The 19,037-nt window shown below is 50.9% G+C and overlaps 1 protein-coding gene across 2 annotated transcripts in view; it reads right to left on the bottom strand.

Annotated features, from left to right (window-relative positions):
- Positions 1–19,037, bottom strand: part of SNTG2 (syntrophin gamma 2) — a 154,786-nt gene that overhangs the window by 88,998 nt on the left and 46,751 nt on the right. The window contains exons 2-7 of one of the 2 annotated variants that reach the window (XM_074331613.2): positions 18,533–18,670; positions 12,423–12,479; positions 12,289–12,346; positions 3,872–3,915; positions 3,733–3,774; positions 194–281 (exon numbers count right to left, since the gene is read on the bottom strand). In XM_074331613.2, coding sequence (XP_074187714.2) covers positions 194–281; positions 3,733–3,774; positions 3,872–3,915; positions 12,289–12,346; positions 12,423–12,479; positions 18,533–18,670 — 427 coding nt within the window. The remainder of the gene's footprint in view (positions 1–193; positions 282–3,732; positions 3,775–3,871; positions 3,916–12,288; positions 12,347–12,422; positions 12,480–18,532; positions 18,671–19,037) is intronic. The other variant, XM_074331614.2, reaches the window with a different exon arrangement.

The following is a 19,037-nucleotide window of genomic DNA, read 5'->3' on the forward strand; positions in this document are numbered from 1 at the left end:
GGATGATGTGTTGTTTTAAGATGTCTGTGGATGTTACAAAGTGCAGCCTGTGTCTTAGGGACACCGCCCAGGCCTCTCGTGTCCCCTTGCTGAACACGTGCTCAGGGAGGGCCTTGTACAGCTGTCGGCACGAAGCACATGGACACACGACGCGGCCAGGGAGCACGCTGCGGGCCCCGGGGTCACGCCTTACCCAGTGGGAGCTTCAGAAATGACGGTGCTTCCCTGAGATGCTCCACGGTGATGGTCACTTCATCGCCAGCATTTCTCAAAAGATGCACCTGCCGATGGGACAAAAAACAAAAAAACAAAAACAAAAAAAAACCTACTTTACTGTCACAAAAGGACCAGGCACAGAAATAAAACGAAAGCCCAACATGCCTCACCTGCTTCTCAAGAATTGAGTTAATCACCAACACTGAATTTGAAACACTGAAAATTCAGGCTTAAGCTGGGATAACCGGAATGCTTGTGTGTCCCAAGTACAGAACCCCGGTGTTTTAGCCGCATGTCACACCCATCATTTAACCTCAAGACCCAGCTGTCTCGTACTCTGACCATAACGTGCCACCGAGTAAAATCATCTGAGAATTCAGCGTATTAGTGTAAATACCAATTTTCCGACACGGGCAGAACACATGCCAGCTGGATTAACCATGACACAGAAAGCCACGAATATTAGCTTCAATGTTAAAATGACACTTCAGTTCTCAAGAAATCACCGGGCATCACTGCACTGTGGAGCTGCAGCCCCCACAGAGGGCCCCGCGGTCCCCGTGACCATGCAGGATGGAAGGAAGGCTCCCGGACGCTGGCTCAGAGCAGAGCCCCCCAGCGCCCGCTCTGGTCCACAGGCAGAGCAGCCAGGCGGCGAGCGCCCTTCATCTCGCACCATCACACACTAGACCCACGGCCTGAAACACACCCTGTGGTTATCGTGCCCTTTTCTGAATGGAGGGCTGACCAGACCATTCCCTGACTGGCAGACTCTCCACACTGGTTCCCTGACCTTTGCAGTCAGGCCTCTCCTGGTAAGAAGGGTCCAGTGGAAACCCCTAAAACTGCAAAACAGAAAACTGAAACGCACAGGCATGGAAGCCTTGAAAGAAGTGGAGGAGGCAGTTTCGGCACGTCCCTGAGCAGCTGTGTGTTCGGCGCAGGTGGAAGCACGTGAACGACGGCCAACGACGGTGCTTTTCCGCGAGTGTGAATGGATGGGACGCCACTCACAGCTGCTGTCCAGCTGTGTTCTCCTTCCCAGAGCAGAAGCGCTCTTGTACCTGGGACACAACTACTGACATGGCCAGCGCTTCCTCCTGCGGCAGTTTCCAGCCACTAGTAGACGCCACCAGAAGCATGTTTTCAGATGGCAACGGACACCCTTACTCTCCTGCGTCACGGCCATGCAGCCACATCTGTCCTCTGCCACGGTCTTGTCTACAGGGAGCGCAGCCTTTCTCCATCCCAGAGGACCCTGGTGGTTCACTACGTTGGCGGCACCATGTGGATCCAACTGTGGGGGGAAATGGGGCCGTGCCCTGGACAATGTGGTAAGACACAGACGTGCCAGAGAGTGAGCAACGGCCCCACAGATACATACAAGCCTGCAGCCTGGTGAGCTCGTGCTGCCTGGTGGCCGGGGCACATCCAGTGAGTCCCCTGGCTGCAGGACAAGCCGCTTCACCTCATGCACACAACAGCTAAGAGGGCAACCGAGCCCCAGGGTCTCCTTGGAACATAAAACCACACTTGGGCACCTGCTCTTCCCACGCACCACATAACCCATCCCTGGATGGCCCGTCACAACACTGAGGAGGCTTCGCAGCACAGTCATGCTGGCGTCACCAAGGGCTCAGCCGCGGGGCGCAGGGTGCAGAGATGCAAGGGCGCTGGGAGTGTCCACGACAGACCACCACCTCTGGGAAGCTTCCGGAGGAGGCTAATGGGAAAACCACGTGCAGACCCTTTGGGTTTTCTTATAAAGGTACATCAACCCCTGCCACTAAATGCGCTCTTCTTGAAAAAGCTCCTAACTAGTTCCTGGGCTCTGGCAGGGTCAGAATGCCTGACCACGGTCAAGAAGTCACAACACAAAATAACTGTCCAAGACGTGAGTGTCACCTGTCCCACAAAACCACAGAAGCTGGACACGTGCTCCTGCACCGCCAAGGGGAGTGGGCACAGATCAGGTCCCAACGGAAGGTGGTGCAGGAAAAGCGGCCAGACTCGCGTGGCGCCTACCACTGCCACGAATACCTCGCCCACAAACCATACCCATGGCTTCATGAGGAGTTTGTTTCCCATTCCTACGACTTGGAGCCCCACTCATTTAGAGGTCTGGGCGTGAGGGAGAAGTGGTGCTGCAACGAAAAGAGCTACTGAAATCTCTGTGGGGTGTCAGGTGATTCTAACCTGCTTCGGGTGGAGACTCACCTCTCTAGGAACAATTTTCAAACTCATGAATAACTCACGGGTGGTTACCTATCTCTGTCTATCTATCACCCATCTAGCACTGCCATCTATCGACCTATCCCTCCATCGCCTGCCTGCCTCCCTCCTTTCCTTTCTATCTATTTATCTTCTATCATTGTTGTGTATCGATATAGCCACCCATCTCCTACCTATCACCTGTCTGTCTGTCTCTCACAGCTACGTATCTGCCCGTTATCTACCCGTTCATCATCTGTATCTTATCTATCTCACTGTCTTCCACCTAATCATCGATTTATCTTCGTCTGTCTGATCCACTTATTTTATCCTGTTTCTCTATCTAGCACGTATGCTCCTTGTAACAAGAGGGAAAGGCTGCTGTCCTCTCCCGACAGGTGAAGATGATGGAGTTCTGCCTCTCGAGAGCTGGAGGGACCAGATCGGCTGTGGCCGTCACTCCACACAGACCACAGGAGTGGGGGTCCCCCAGGGGGCCAGCTGCTCCTGTGCCACCTCCTCCCCGGTGTTGCCGCCCTCTGCACGCAGATCTCAGCCTGAGTGAGTTTCCAGTGATCAATTTTCATTTTTCTCTGAATGGTGACATGTCTCAGAATTTGCCCCAAAATCTTACGTATATTTCAGTTTGTGCCGTGGCTGCTGTGATATATCCATGTGGATGAAAATACACAGGTCTACTAAAAAGAGGAAAATTATGTTTGTTGCCATATACATGTTATATGGGCATAAACATAATTTTGTCACTTTCAAGTAATAAACGTTTTCCAAAGCAGGAGGCAGTGTGCACAGTAATGTCAGCTTTGTGCAGCCTTTGTATTCGGCAGCACCTCCATTTTTCTTTCAGAATTCACTGAAGCTCCACGTCACTCTGAAAACTGAGCGCTGAACCATCTGATTTATGAACTCTTTGACAAATTTAATATTTTTACAAACTTTATGAATCTGAAAAATTGCAATCAGATGTCTCATTAACACTGATTCAATCATGGCCTTTGTGTCACATACGAAAGTAGACATATAATTTGATAATTTGGTTTAAAAAGTATTTTTGTAGCAGTCAAATATTGGAGTAGCTCCATTTATAAGGTTTACACATCATTTACTCAAAAATTTCTTTCTTGGATGAATGTGTGTTGCTTTTCCTGGGCTGGGATGAAAGTTCTTGAGGTGTGTCCAGCTCTAACGCTGTCTATGAATACACTCAGGGAAATGTAACTCCAGAGAGAAAGACAGAATAAAAGAACATCTGATAAACAGAACATAGATATACAATGTAACACTTACCACTTCTTCGTGGGTCGCGTTTTCTACATTAATGCCATTAACCTGAAGAGACGACATATTAAGGATTTTGAGAATAACTGATTCCTGTAAGTTTAACGTAAACGTGCAGCCAAGTGCAGGACTGAGGTGAGACACTCACCTGTAGGACGGCGTCTCCTGTGAACAGCATTCCTGTCCGGTCAGCTGCAAGGCACAAACGGAGGCTGTTACCAGCAAGTCAGGGACCCAGGCTTCCTGACGACAGTCACCTAGCTCAGTGTTCACAGCAACTGGATGCGTGTGAGTGTGTGTGAGCACGTGTGCGTCAGCGTGTGCGTGGGTGTGGGGAAGGCCGACAGCACAGCCCCAGGCAGCCCCACACAGCTGAGCACATGGATCACTTCACACTAGAGAACTACCTTCCAAACACAGGTCTGCAGGTCTCTGCCTTTGCCGTGTCCCTGCCTGGATCCCTCCTCCCGGCTCCTGCTCCAGCCACACCCCCAGGCACGGACACCAGCCCCCGGCACTTGGGGCCAGCCTGCTGAGCCGTCCACTTGAGTCCACCTGGGGTCTGTTCTCCATGGGTAATCAACCTGACTCCTCCTTACTGCACGCCCGCCCCCCACTCGCACACCTAGCCCACCTGTGGCTCCCACCCACCTAAACCTCTGAGCATGGCCCCAGCCCACACGATGGGGTCCAGCCCACCTCCACCTGTTCACAGCGCTGCCCGCGGCCAGGCCCTGGGGTCCTCCACAGCCAAGGGTCCCTGCAGCCAACACCCTTCCTCTGTGGGACCCCCTGTGGAGCCTGGTGACCCCACGTTTTTGTTCTGTTTTGTAGTTGCCACTGGGGCTCCAGAGGGGCCACTGGGCACTTGTTAGCCAATGTCTGGCTTCAGAGCATCCAGACTAAGCTCAGTGGAACCTCTGTAGATACAAGTGAGTAAAAAGGGATTCGAGATACAGACATGCAATACTTTGATCACTCATATCTTTCAAGAATAAAGAAAAATTAGTTTGTCACCCAGCTGGAATGTTTGTGTAAAGCAGAAATATTGTATCATTATTTGTCAAAATATTCTTTCCAGCTCCGTATTTCTGCATTTTAGCCACAGTCATAAGCCGAGGTCTAAAACCAGGCTGTTCGTGGCGACAGAGAAGCAGCCCGACATCACCCTTATTTAGACGAGGAAGCACCACCGTGGGTGACCAGCCACGTGACGTGTCCGAGGATAAGCTCTGCCTTCCTAATGACAATGCAGAGACAAGGTTTTCTTATCATCACAGGGTTTCACCTTGCAGCCCATACGGACCTGCCCCAAATCAAGGTCTCTGTGCTTTCAGATGCACCAGCTTTTACAAAAACAAATTGTGAGTAATTATGGAAAAGTCGCTGAATCTGTCCAATGATAGTTTAAAACGACACGTACTTTTCATCCTCCAGTGAAAGTGCACCGATCACTTGTTAGGACAGGAGCTATTTCTGACCAGGCTCCAAACATAAAATGGGAAGCACTCTGTGCTGCTCAGAAGTGACGTGTGTGTCCGAGACCCTGCGCCATGGCAGGAACAGGCTGCCCGGGGCCGATTCCCTCATCCTGGCTGAGAATGATGTGGGCCGACGAGCTTCTTCAGAGGAGCCATGTCTTCTGTTGGAGCTCATGCAGCCCGGTCTCCACTCCTGAGAGGGTCAGAAGCCCCAGGAGGCGGGGGCGTCAGGCAGGAGGGCCCGGCAGGAAAGAGCAGGTGGGTGCAGAGCCCCAGGCACCCCGAGGGTGGACGCCAGTCCTGCTGCAGACTTGAAAACGAGTCTGAGTCAGGTCTGCACGGAGCCATGCCTGATTAGAGGAAGTTTGTTTTATTAAAACTTAGCTCAGGCCACGAAGGAGTCTCGAATGGCTGGGATGTGGGTCTGGGAGAGGCCAGGTCCCAGGCCCGGCGCCCGTCCTGGGCTTCCCGACAGGGTGCTGTGGCTGAAGGCTGTGCGTGGCCGGGACAGGTGGGACGGGATGGGACCTGAGGAACCACCGCATATGGCGGCACGCTCACGGCGTCCCCTCACAGATTCCCAGGGAGCGGAATGGAAGCGCCAGCGGCAGTCCAGGTCAACAGCAGGAAGCCCACACGCAGCTTCTGAAGGTTTTGAGAAAATTAACAGACCGAATTTAAACTCTTAAAGGTGCAAATCCTCAGTTGACTGCAGGCCAGGAGTCTGAGCAGCAGAAAGTATTTTTAACTTAATGTGATGGGAAATGCTTGCTGATTTCTTCTTCACTTCTTCCCCTCCACTCCCCTTTTGCTGTGAGAAACAGACATTCTGAGGTCCTGAGCTGTGACCCACCTAAAGGACAGACAGACGGGCAGAGACGCCCAGCCCGAGCCTCAGCAAGGGCACATGGGGACCATCCTCTTTGGTCACCCGTTTACTGTCCCCTCTGTGGCAACAGCCTGGCTTCTAGAACTACTGACGTTTCGATTTACAGTGAACCATCAGCTCATCATTTCTAGAATAATGAAGGTTTTCAAACATGTCACTTGAAATGGTCTTGAAACAATTTAGCTCAAGTGTGGTATCATGCGGGGTCTCTAGTCCCACTCCCCACATAAGAGAACAGGACATGGTGAGGCCAAAAAGGAACACCCATGGAGCCATAGGTAGGGGAGTCACCACTATAGTCTCGCTGGCGGCTGGGCTGGAGACACAGGAAGCAGGAGCCACATGATCCGCAATCCACCATCCGCTTCTCTGCAAACCAACCAACCCCTTGCTAACTGCAATGCACGCTTGCTAGCTCAGCTACGGCAGTTATATCAGTGGCCAATGGCTAACCGGTTACAGCTGATGGCCAACTAGTCACAGCTGATGACCATCTACTAACTGAGCTAGCACTTTTCCATGTGAGGCCGAGAGCCTGGAAACTGCTCTCTGGGACTCTGTGCCCACATGTGGTCAAAAATGTCACAGAACTTTAAATGATTCTCTTGTGGTTTAGATACAGTTAGAGTTTAAGAAATACCAGACCAGAGAAACACATGGGCATTACAGCAGTTATCAGCAGCTGAGTGTAAGCTCAACGTCAGACACAGCAACCTGCAAATTGTGGGCCTCAGGCCACGTCAGGGGCGGGACGGGGACTCAGGCCACATGTGACAAAGGTGACTGAGGAGACTTCCCAGCTACACCTTGGAAATGCTTTCCACTTGGGGGGCACGTTTAGTCTTTAAAAAAGCAAATTAAAAAGTAGTAAAATGGTCGACAAAATGAAAGCATGGAAGTTTGATTTTCATTTAAAATTTAAATTAATGCTCCTAAATAAAATTAACTCTTTGGTCAGATTAAGCTGAGTTTGTGGATTTCAGCCGAAAAGTAATTTTAGTTTATTTCTGTGGTAATCCTGCCATTACATCTAATATAAAACTGAAATATAGCAGAATGCATTTTAATTCACATAAATATTCAAACATGCAAAAAACCTATAATGAGATGTTTTCTATTTCTGTTATATTTGCCTTTTCAAGTCAAATTAATTGCTATCATCTGAGGTTATGTAAATGTAACTGCTTGTAACATAATTGTGTTATAATAGAAATAATTTGTTTCTTCTTGCATATTAATTAGTCTTCGTAAAATCCAGACTTTGGTTAAATACTGATTCACATGAACATCTGGGTAATGTTATAAAAGGATAATAATTCTTCTTAACAGGTCTGAACACTCACTGACTCAACTGAATTTTACAATTTGGATTAATGATTAAAAACTACTGACCGTTCCTTACGTGTCAGACTCTTCACAGCGCTTTGTGAGCACGAGCTCGTTTCCAATGCACGACAAGCGCACGTGTCTGGCGTGCTCCTCACCCCAGAGCTGGCTGAGTCCCCTGCCACCTGCAGTGATGGCAGAGCTGGGGGTGGCCCCCTAAGCCCGGCTCTGGGCTGTGTTGCCCAATCCCTCCTGCGCGCACCTCCAAATGGGTAACCCCGAAGTGGCACCGGGCTCTTACTAACGATCCGCGTCTGTCTCCACACGGAACACAGCCTTTCTGGTGCCACCGTCAAGAGGGAGCGGTGTTCTCTGCAGCTAGTTTTCTGCAATGGTGTAGAAACAATGGCAGCTGGAGTGACATGAACTCGTGCAGCCTGTAATTCAGTGCCAAAGGACACAGGTCTGGACGGCACTTGCTGCGTCTCCAACCACTGTGTCTGCGTGAAACATACTGACCTGGCCTAGACCCCAAAAGAATGTCAAACTCTATCTTATAATAGGATACTATCTTAATAAGTAAATTTAAATATTATTTAAATAAGTATATTTTAAATTTTGACTTAAATTTTAATTTTTTTAAATAAATTTTAATTTTAAGATTAAGGTTTCTGAAGTTATAAATAATTTTACAATTTAACTTATTGTTTGGTCAAACAATGTAGAACAGATTATATTAAAACTAGTAAGAGAATATTTGTATACGACAATTTGGAGAGCAACAGCTTACAAAATAGGTGAAAATAAATGGAAAAGTTTTTGCGTCTGGTGAAGAGCTAAAACAGAAAGGCCCTGGAACTGGTTCAGCTGAGCTGTCCTACGTGTGAACCCGGATTGCACGCTCACCGTCGCATTTTCTGCCCACGTCACGTTGCTGCAAACTGACCAAGGTAACGACTCGCTTCCCGGCTGTGGGGCAGCCGAGCGCAGGCTTTGTTCTCCTCGCTGCTCCCTGAGCAGTACAGTGACAAGTCCACAGCATTTGCAGTGTCAGGTGTCAGAGGGGCCTAGAGCTGATTTAAAGTACACTGAGGACGTGCAAACCAGCGACTCAAGTCTCCTCAGAGTTTTCCAGCCACGGGGTCCGTGGGCACCGAGGGAGGACAGTACCACCCACCTGGTCGGTAAGATTAACTGGCCTGTCTCCCCTTTTCGGTCTGGTCAGCCACTTGGGCTGCAAGTTCCATAAGCGGCTGGGACCCCCCAGAAACCAGTGAAGAGCCCTGCCCACCAGCACTGCGAGGTCGGGATGGGGTCGGGGCTGCAGGGCACAGCCACGAAGAGCTGCTGAAGACGTGCTGTGTCCTCACAAACAGGAGTCGCTGGGGAGACCTACATCGCTCCCGGAGCCCCGGTGACGGTGACGACCGGAGTCCCCAGCTTGTCACAGACAGAAGCATGACTTCCAGAGCTGAGGGAAGTCTGCGGGATCGAATCCAAAACTGCAGCTGACAACCAGGCAGGTGAAGCAAAGCAAGTAAGAAAGACTTCCTTGCGAACATTCTCCAAGACTCGCAGGCCAGCTGTGCTCGGCCCCACTTCTCGCAGCGTCCCTGGTTCCCGGGTCTCGGCTCCAAGCTGTTCTCCACTAGCAGGAGAGGATGCCCTGTCCGTGTCGTTTTGTTCCCTTGTCACTGTCCACTTGTTGCTGAGGCTGAAACAGCACGGATTTGGGCACGAGTTCTCCATGTCACATGACACCGCTGGTCTTTGGGCACGCAGGGGGACCCTCACGGTTTGTCCAGAATCTGACCACTTATCCCAGGTTCACCCAAATCACCCATGTGCCACGCATGCCTGCCTCCGGGCTCCGCTCTGCTCCCTGACTCTCATGTTAGCAGTAGCCTCATTTTTTAAAATAGAGGACAGATCTTATCACCTGCTTCAAAAAGTCATCAAAGGACCCCTTTTCCTCATAAACAAAACCGAGGTTCTTTGCAAGGATCTCAGGCCCTGAGTGACGGGCCCGCCCACCCACAGGCTCTCCTGCCTACGGGCGTCACCTTGTCCCTGGAGCAGATGAGTGACCCCTGCACGAATGTCCACAAAGGTCTTCCCATGCCTCGTTCATTTCATTCCAATGTTTGCTTAAATGTCACTGAGGGCATAAAAGCGGTGATCCTCTGTGACACTTTTATTTACTGCCCATTTCCCCCAATTGAATGCATGCTCTGTGACAGCAACACTCACTGCCGAGGCTCTTTTCTGTCAAATGTGACCGGATACGTTTGTGGATGAATGATGCAATACATGATTTTACACTCTGCTTTCACCTCCCAGTTTCCAGCCCCCGACCCCAAAGTGCAGTGCCAGGTGGACGTCTGGCTGCCAATGTCCCTGGTCCCCACAGAAGAGACTGAGAGGTGCAGAGACTCCCGCACCATCGCGGCCTTTCCTGGGGGACAATGAGACACCTGCCCACCCACAGCAAGTACCCCAACCATGGCGGGATCGGCGGGTGTCCCCAGCTCCTGTTCCAGGCTGTGGACTGGGAAGCAGTTGTCCAGGCCATGCACTCACGGTCCTGGGCCACCGGTCCCAGCTCTCAGGGACCTCGCACACCAGCCCAGCAGTGACGCACACAGACGCCTGAGACTCTAACATGGGCAGCAGTGGGCGGGCCCGGGGCAAGGAGGACGCTGGCCTCATCTCTAAGACACGCGGGAGCCTGGGCCCAGGCAGGACCAGGTGATGGTGGGAGGGCTCCGGCCCAGGGACAGGTGACCCACAGGGCACGGAGACAGGCCCTGGCTTTCAGGGTCACAGGTGCCAACGACAGGAAGGGGGAGGCCCGCAGGGAAGGAGGCGTCCGCTTTGAGACTTGCTGGGTTTGAGTTCCAGTGACTCCGGCAGAGGAGAGAAGGGTCGGCGTTTCAGCAGAGCGTGAGCGGCTCTGACGCCAGAGCTCAGAAGCCTGGGAACCTGCAGGCCAGTTACTGCTGAGCGTCCAGCATGGTCTGCTCCCCAGACGGGTCAGGTGCCATCGCCATCGTGGGAGCCGGCCTCCCTGTCATCTGTCATGTCTGCTGCAGCACACAGGCCGCCCCACCCTTCACCCCTCCACAGAGAAACTCCATCTGCTCGCTGAACGGAGCAGAAAACCATTTTCTGATTTTTATCTGGTGGTTAATCTTATTCCCTTGTCCTCGTTCTTTTCTGAAACTTATGTTTATATCCATAAATCAAAGCTATGCTAATGAAAAAGAACTGAGGACGGTCACCAAGACGGAAGAAGCAGAACCGATGGGAATGACGCTTCCCTTGTCTTCACCAGCAGGCAGGTGGCAGCCCGGAGATGCCTAACCCAGGAGGGATCACGTCCCTTTGCAGGCCCTACGTGAAAGGCACCGGCGCAGAGCTCCTGTGAGCTTTCTAGTTCCCGTTATTACACCTGACATTCAACGGACTCCTCAGTCAGTGGAGCCACAACGCGGGCTTGGAACGTTTTAACAACCTCAAAAAATGACCATTTGATTCAGAGGCCTGTGCAGCAATTTCCTGCTACCTGTAGTTTAATTAAAGCTGTATTTTCTTAGAAAGTGACAAGCTTTTGTGTGCCAAGAAGAGCATTGTCTGGGGGTACGTGCCCTGTTTTCTTCCTGACCCGGGAATGGTGCAGAGTCCAGGGACCTCCCCCTGTGGCAGGAAAATGGCTGTGCTGATGGTCCCTTTGCCCTCAACCCCAGTTAAGTGCCGTCCCATCTGCTGCAAACTCTGAAAGCAACTCCTGCACCTTTGCTCAAAAGGGGGAAATGTGAGCCATCGTGGCAACTCCCAAAGGTCACAACCTCGGTGGCAATATTCCACTAACATCACTCTTTTCCCCACAAACGAAGTCAAACTTGCTGTGGGGAAACTCACATGTCAACAGTCTCCACGGACACATGAGCACCCACAGGACAGATGACCGAGGGGTGCGAAGCTGCAGAGTGTGGAGGTGGGACCCAGGCTGCCCTTGCTCCCGGCACCCGGGGACTGTGCTCTGATGGTGGCTGGGGGCTGGGGAATGGGGGACATGGGGACAGCACGAGCTGGCTCCCTACTCTGTACCCCAAACAGCGTATGTCCATCACAGAGTGGGCATCATCGCTCCAGAACCCCCCCTTGGCAGTCACAACACCCTGCCCTGCTCTTCAGTCTCAGGGTCAGGAGTTCCCTGAGCCAAGCAGCTGCCCTCAGAGCCCGTCTCCAGCTCAGGCCCCACACAGGCCTACGTTTCCATCCCCCGCCTCCCCTAGCTCCTGGGCTGAGAGGAGCTGACAGAGGAGGCAGCGCGGAGGTGAGCACACCATGGAGAGGCCGGCCGCACGCGCCATCTGACGCACTGATTTTTTACAGCAGAAAGTCTCCCTTTCTCAGGGAAAGCAACACGCCCGGCACTGGAGTGGGGCCAGAAACCCCGTCTTCACGTCCCTCCCCCACAGCGAGCACAGTGCAGACAGAGGAGGTGGGTTTGGTGTCCCCAAGCTGCTGTTTCATCTGGTCCACAGAGAATGAGCCAAGGCCAGCTCCCGCCAGGCCCCACGGCAACCCGTCCAGGGGACCAGAACACCGCCGGTTTCTTCCTGCCCCTTTAATTCTCCGCCCTGTTCTGTGGGACCTTAGAAAACACGGCTCAGAGGCCCAATCGCCGCTGCCCCAGGACGACTATGACACACACTGCAGCAGTCTCCCTCTCAGGGGCTCGCAGGATCCGGAGAAGCGAAAGTGGATAAAAGGCGAGACAACTACAAAAATAACATGGCTGAGCACTCCTAGGCACCTCCCACGCTGTCCCAATGCACACCCACTCACGTCGGCGGCTTTTACCTGCATGGCCTTTGAATACTTTTGATATGACAGCAGGAACTCTGTACTCGGCGCCTCCCTGGAAGACAGGAGAGGGGTGGTGAACGCTGGGACGCTCCTTGAAAGGGATGTGGGGTGGAAAGAGCGTTTCATACCTTTATGCTCAGGCCCAAGCCGCCAACAGGCTGTCTGCGAAGGGTGACAGTTCTGTGCTTTAAAACATTTCAGAAAACAAACCAAGTTTAGGTTAAAACACACTACTAGAAAGTTAATGCAAAACGCACATGCACTTCTTAAATGTAAGTAACAGCTTAAAGCATTTCCAAAGCGACACCACTTAAATTCTGCAGTAATGACTCAATTTCAAGTCCTCGATCTGTGGCACTGAAAATGGACACAGGCATAGAAACAGAGCCTCCCAGGTGCGTCAGTTAAAATCCACATGAAAGTCCTACCACGCTTGGCATCTCAACCCGCTGGTCTCTGAGGATACGCCCCCCGGCGGGACTCCAGGAAACATGGATGGGGACCCTCATGTGACACAGTCACGTCTTACGCTTCTAGAGAAACTCTGAGAAGCATAAGATGGAAAATTGGGTTATCACATTACCCAGGAACTCAACTACTATGTCATAGGATTTCGCAAAATAACCCAACAGTGTTTCTCAATCTCAGCCGTGAGTACAAGCATTTGAAGCTGAGAACAAGTGCACATCAGAGAAAACAAGTTTTTAGAAGAAACAAGTGTGTTTCTACCTCTACAGACTTTGCCAAACAATGTCATTTAAATCTGGCATTTTATTCATGCACAGGTCTCAGGGAGATAATTCAAAGGAAATATTGAAAACGATCACGTGTGACAAAATGGGTTCTTGCATCCCCAAAAATCTGGACTAACACTCCTGACAGGTGAGAAAAGACAGACTCGTCATAAACATCTCTGATATTTGTTACTAGACCTGGAAGAGCCTACTACCTTTTATTCTAAGACAGAAAGCTATTCGTTAGAATATTCACTTTATATAATTTGCTGAAATTTCCTCCATAAATTTGGCCCAGTCATTAAAATCTCTGCAAAACTGAGTTTCTGCATCTGGAAAAATGAGGATTATAAACGGTGCTCTATGCAGGAAGTTGCCAGGACTGAGCTGTGTCCCCACATCCCCGGATGGAGCCATAACCCCCCTCGCGACTGGACGTGGACTTAGGGCCATGCGGAGGTAATTAAGGTCAGAAGCGTGGGCGCTGACCCTGCAGGACACGCGTGTCCTCACAGGGAGAGGGTGAGACCCCAGAGCTCACTGTGCACAGAGGAAAAGCCATGTAGGGGGGAGGGAAGGCGGCCGCCTGGAGGGCACGTCCAGAGAGCAGACAGGACCATGCAGCAGCCTGAGCTTGGACTTCCGGCCTCCAGAACGGTGAGACAATGAATGTCTGCTGTTTCAGCTGTCCCGTCCGTGGCATGATATGGCAGCTGGAGCTCACCAGAGAAGGAGGTCATGTAAGGTAATCATGGGGAAGTGTGTTGAAAGTATCAAGTTTCATAAGAATGTCAGGAGGTTTAGTCTCTTTTATGAAAAGTTGTTCTTTCCTATTTTTTAAAACTCTCTTATTCAAGTATCAAGCAATTCTAGTATTTCGAAGCTGGGAGAAAAGTTCTGCTAATCTAGGCTTTCATAAATGAAGATTTTTAAATAATTATTAAGGTTCTAAAGTGATAGCATTTTCACACCTAACAACTTCATTTTTTCAAAATAAGATTTTTAAAAATGAGTGGATGGTGAAACAAATCAACAGGTAACAAGACTCGTGCAGCATTTAACCGACACCTTCCACACGCATCTGGCTGGTGGCCTGCCCTTCCGCGTCCTGCATGGTCGCGGCCCCGCGGCCCAGCCACAGCTGACGCTATGACCTGAAGCCCCGGTGGAGTGTCCACAGTGCTCCCATCACAGGCGAGCGTTGTCAAGGGGCCTTTTCTGAGGAACCTAAGCACTCATTCTTCAGTGCACACCTGGGGCGTGGACTCCTACAGGCGAGGCTCCCGAACAGACAAGAGGCTGAACAGCAGCAAAGCGTGGCCCCTGAGGCCTCCTCCTTGGGTGATTTCCCCACAGCTCGAAGGCTTCTCTCCCCAGGTTCAGGGCTCACCCGCCCCCCCCACCAAGGAGCGAGTCCAGAAAACAATCAGATCAAAGGAGACTTCTGGAGAATGAGGGTCAAAATCTACGGCTACTAGTCAGTAAATTCTTTGCAAATTCAATCCAGCTCTTTTTTCACAAACATCAGAAATAAGGTCCTTCAGAAAATATTCTCCTTTTTATCATTTAGTCCAAAACTATGTTTTGACACTTCATTCACGTTCACGTCTTGGTCGCCAGCACCAGACAGCAGGACTCCGCTGTCTCCACATTGTTTTCCGACTGCGAATGTTTGGAGATAGAGCTGTTTCCTAACACAGGATAATTCTTACCCATCCTATGCTGTTGGTCAAACCCAAAACAAAGGGACTTTGTGACACTAACGTCAGATTTCTTATTCTGGTTCTCTGAGATACTGTTCTGCACGTTATTCCTGCTTGGTTTGCGTAATTTGGCCATCATTTTTACTTCACGCAGGTTGAAAATGATATTTGAGAGAATTTACACATCATTGCAAAGTAAGGTTAACTGAAATAAATACAGCGGCCAAATTCAAAATACAAAGAGTTGTTTCGTTACTAAGTTACTTGTGGTTTGGCTGAATGATAAAATATCTTATGGGAAATCGATCATTACTCTGCATGTCAGGAAATAATCAACATTAAGGGTAAGAATAAAAAAATCAAACAACGTAAAAAGCTACATCCAGGAGGGGTGGCAGCTACTCCTGCCCCCCGAGAGCAGGAGCAGGAGGCATGACGGAGGCGGGCGAGGCGGCGGGAAGACACCGCGGGATCGCAGAACAGCAGGCCCAGGTGCACGCGCTGAGCCGCAGGTAGACAGGCCGCCAGGAAGGGCCACCACCCGGCAGGTGTGACAAAGGCTTCTGTCTGGGAGAGTTTAGTCCAAGTTTACTGCTTTCATCCAATTAAAGGACGTTTGTTGATACTCTTCACTGTACTCGCTATGTAAGCAATGAACCTAATTTTTGAAAATGATTTCACCAAGTTCCACAGACCCCTGGGATGTGCCTGGAGCCAAGTGTAAGTGCCTCCTGGTGGCTTGGACCACACAGCTGCCACTCGGTGTCACTCAGGGAGCTTCAGTCACAAGTTCTGCAATGCCTCCACTTCTGCATTCATTCACTCGCACCGTTGTTCAAAAATCACTCCTTTGCACGGCTGAGAAGACGCATGTGGGAGCGGCGGTGAAAGGAAGCTGGTGCTGGTGTGCGGGTGCGCGGGCCGACGCCGTGCGAGGCCGGCATGCACACGGGCCGTGGCCGAGGTTGGGGGCACAAAGGCAGGTTGGGTCAGGGCTGCCTGAGATGTGCTGTCCATGCAGAGCTCACGTGCTCAGGACCTAGTTCTAAGGTCAGCACACAGATGGGTGACGGCAGCCGGAGGAAACCTTCCCACGAGGCAGAGGAGGGATGAGCCAGGCCTGCACAGGCTCCGCACTGGAGAGAAACAAGTGCTTGTCCTCATGTCTCCCCCAGAACCTGCCGGCTCCTCACCAGGGACCACGGCGTCCATCAGTCACGTGATGGACGGCATCTGTCCCCACGCCCGCCCCCTGCACTCTGCGGCCCGAGGTCTCTGCCCCTCAAACGACCAGCAGTCCCACCTCAGGTCTCCCAGCCGCTTGCCCCATTCCCAGTGACCGGGCTGCCACTGCGATTTCCCCATGTCTGTTCCAGAGCCCACATTCTTCCTTTCTAGCGTGTTATTTGACTGGTTCACTGAGCTCCTGATTTCATTTGTTGTTGTTTTTTATTTCTAGATGTCCCTTTGCTTTGTTTTCACATGTGCTGGATCACCTTTTATAACCCTTCATCCTTTCTCACTTTTAAACCGCTCCTGTGTCTTCACACGTGATAACACATGCATGCATTTTACAGTGTAAAGCTGACCTCCCACAACCTGAAGCCCCCGTGGGTCAGCTTCTGCAGGCATCTCAGTTCCGCTGTCTCTTGCTTACAGGGTTCCTTGCTGTTGGCTGGGATCCTGCAGGTTCCTGCCCCCCTTTCACTGGGGAACTATCTGAGACCTGCATTTCTCATGCACAGGGGTGTCCACTGAGAACGGGGTTCCAGGTGGGAATAAGCTGTCCTCCAGAGGGAAGTGTGCTCAGCTGCTGCAGGGACCTGGGGAGCCCGCAGACCGGACACCACCTGAAACTGCAGCATGAGGTCCCTTGTGCCACACAGCAGAGTAAAAGCAGCCGCAAACCTGAAGGCAGATGTGGGGGAGGGGTCCTTAGGGCATCTACTTGTTTTTGTCCCTCTTCCCCCTGGAGCCAGTGCCCGACAGGCAAGCATTCTGGCTGTGCCCCCTCTAGGGGGCAGATCTTGTTTTCAAGGTCACTCAGGAAAGGTGTGACTTGGCGTTCTTGTTCTTCCTGCAGCAGCCGACAGAGCCGTGTCCTGGCTGGCTCAGCCCCCGGACTGTGTCCTCCCTCATGTCCACGTTGAAATGCCCCATCCAGGTCACACTGGGGGCAAACTGTGGGTCCCGTGGTTGGGCCCCTCGCTGAACTTACTATTGACTAACCATCCAGCATTTTTAGTGTTGACATGACTTACGTTTCTCCAGCCACTCTGCTGGGTTCTGCGCCTCCCTTACACGCTTCTGAGAGAGCACCCCAGATACACGTCAGCAGGGGCCAGCTCAGATCAGTGACTTCCTCCCTACGAATCTGAATTCCCTAAACAGTAACATGGGGATATGAGAGTCTCCAAAATACATCCCTACTATGTATCTGCCATGACTTAAAGTCCCAAATACAACACGGGGACCTATTAAAATTTTCTCTTCATATGGAAGTCTCCCACCCCATCATTCAAACCACAAATGTAAGCTTATTACAATTTAGAAAAATATAGCAAATGTAAGTGACAGTTATACATATAAAGCAATCTAAACAAAAACCCTAACAGATGAGAGAAAGCTCTCTTTCACACCGCAAAGCATACGCTCTCTTTAGGAGATAATTAGAAAATCCTGAAATTCTACGCATTCAAAATGCTATGTTGATCTGAAGGGATAGGAATCTAAATAAGATATGAACTTGCAGATTCTACACTCTGATGCTGAATCAGGAGAATTTAAAAACCTACTGGCATCTGTGCCTCCTGAGGAAAGACCGACTGGAGGATGCAAATCCACTGGGGGAAATGCCCAGTTGGTCTCTTTCCCAGGGAAAGGTCACGAGGACTCAAAACCAAACCACCAAGGGCTCCCAGACCCAGTTAGACTGGAACGCGAGTGCTTCCTGGGGTATTTTCAAAAACACACTGGAAAGAGTTCACTTTGAGCTGCATGACTTCTTCAATGTGAGTTTGTATAGCTGATGGGTGGGTATTATTGGGAGGAGACAGTAGTGAAAGGCCACCGACTAATGTTAAACATAGTACATACGTGTATGTATGTCCACAGTTACTCAAGCCTACGAGAGGGCATGAGGAAGCTGACTGTGGTTTTCAATACAGTTCATTGTATACTGAGCATGTGCAGTAGTCCTCTTCCAGGTAAACTTTGAGATAAAATCTCCAAAAGCCTTTCCCTGGTCTTTATTCAGTATTCAACTACACCTAGTGAACATTTTTCTAACTCTTCAGAAAACCTCAGGTTAAGTCAGGAGTGGGACTACCAGCACCAAGGACCGTGCTTTGGGTAAAATTCCTCCTTATGTCGCGATGCAAAGGGACAAAGCTGACAGTTAACCCTAGAAACACCCATTTATCTTTCACTGGATGTCACTCTAGACGTTATTATTCTTCCCGTAAGCAGATGGCCTGTCATATCATGTCTTTTGAGTTTCCAATGAGACTGAGTCATGTTTCACATTGTGGCATTTGCGGACATTTTTTTACGTGAAGCTACTCAGATGAAATATATCAGCAAAGAAAGTAAGACTAGGGAGAGGGTACGTGATACAACTGTGAAATCGGTGTTTTGCTTTGTGACAATCCAAGCCAGCACTGGGGACATCTAAACAAAGGCAGGGACTCGTCCTGAGCAAACAGCCCAGAATCACGGGCGACATTAAAGGGCTTTCATGTGACTCATCAGCGTGAGACACGGTGACCAACCGCTGGCGCCTGGAGACGCAGAGGCACTTACATTTGCACTGCGATTGCTGGCACTAACACAGATGACATCCTGTGTTTGAATTGTCAGTACCTCTTTTGTCAGCTTCAGGCGGACGGCGTAGGCATTTCCAGACACTTCGTCGTGCAGCAATACAACACCAGTTTTAGTCTGTAGATCAAGTGGGGACAGAACAACAGGCTGTGAGCACAGAGGACATGGGCGCTGACACACTGTGTGCGGCTCCCTTCCAGCAGCTTCCTAAAACACACCTGCACCCCTGTCCTAACAGCCCCCGCCTGCTCACGGGCCTGCACCCCCAGGCTTCCAACCGCCGGAGAGCAGGGGGTCTCATCCATCTCTGCTTCTGACGCAGCAGCACACAGCCCCAGGGGACGGCCACCAGCCCACGAGTGTGCTCTCAGACATGGAGGACTTGACAGAGTGTGCTTTCAAACGGCTCACACTTGACCCACAAAGGTAGTCGTGTCTGAGCTCAAGGACACAGCACCTGAGGGCTGAGTCTACATGGTACCTG

Source organism: Rhinolophus sinicus, chromosome 2 (assembly GCF_057876585.1).
Source record: "Rhinolophus sinicus isolate RSI-liver-muscle chromosome 2, RSI-T2T, whole genome shotgun sequence".
NCBI classification, from domain to species: domain Eukaryota; kingdom Metazoa; phylum Chordata; class Mammalia; order Chiroptera; family Rhinolophidae; genus Rhinolophus; species Rhinolophus sinicus.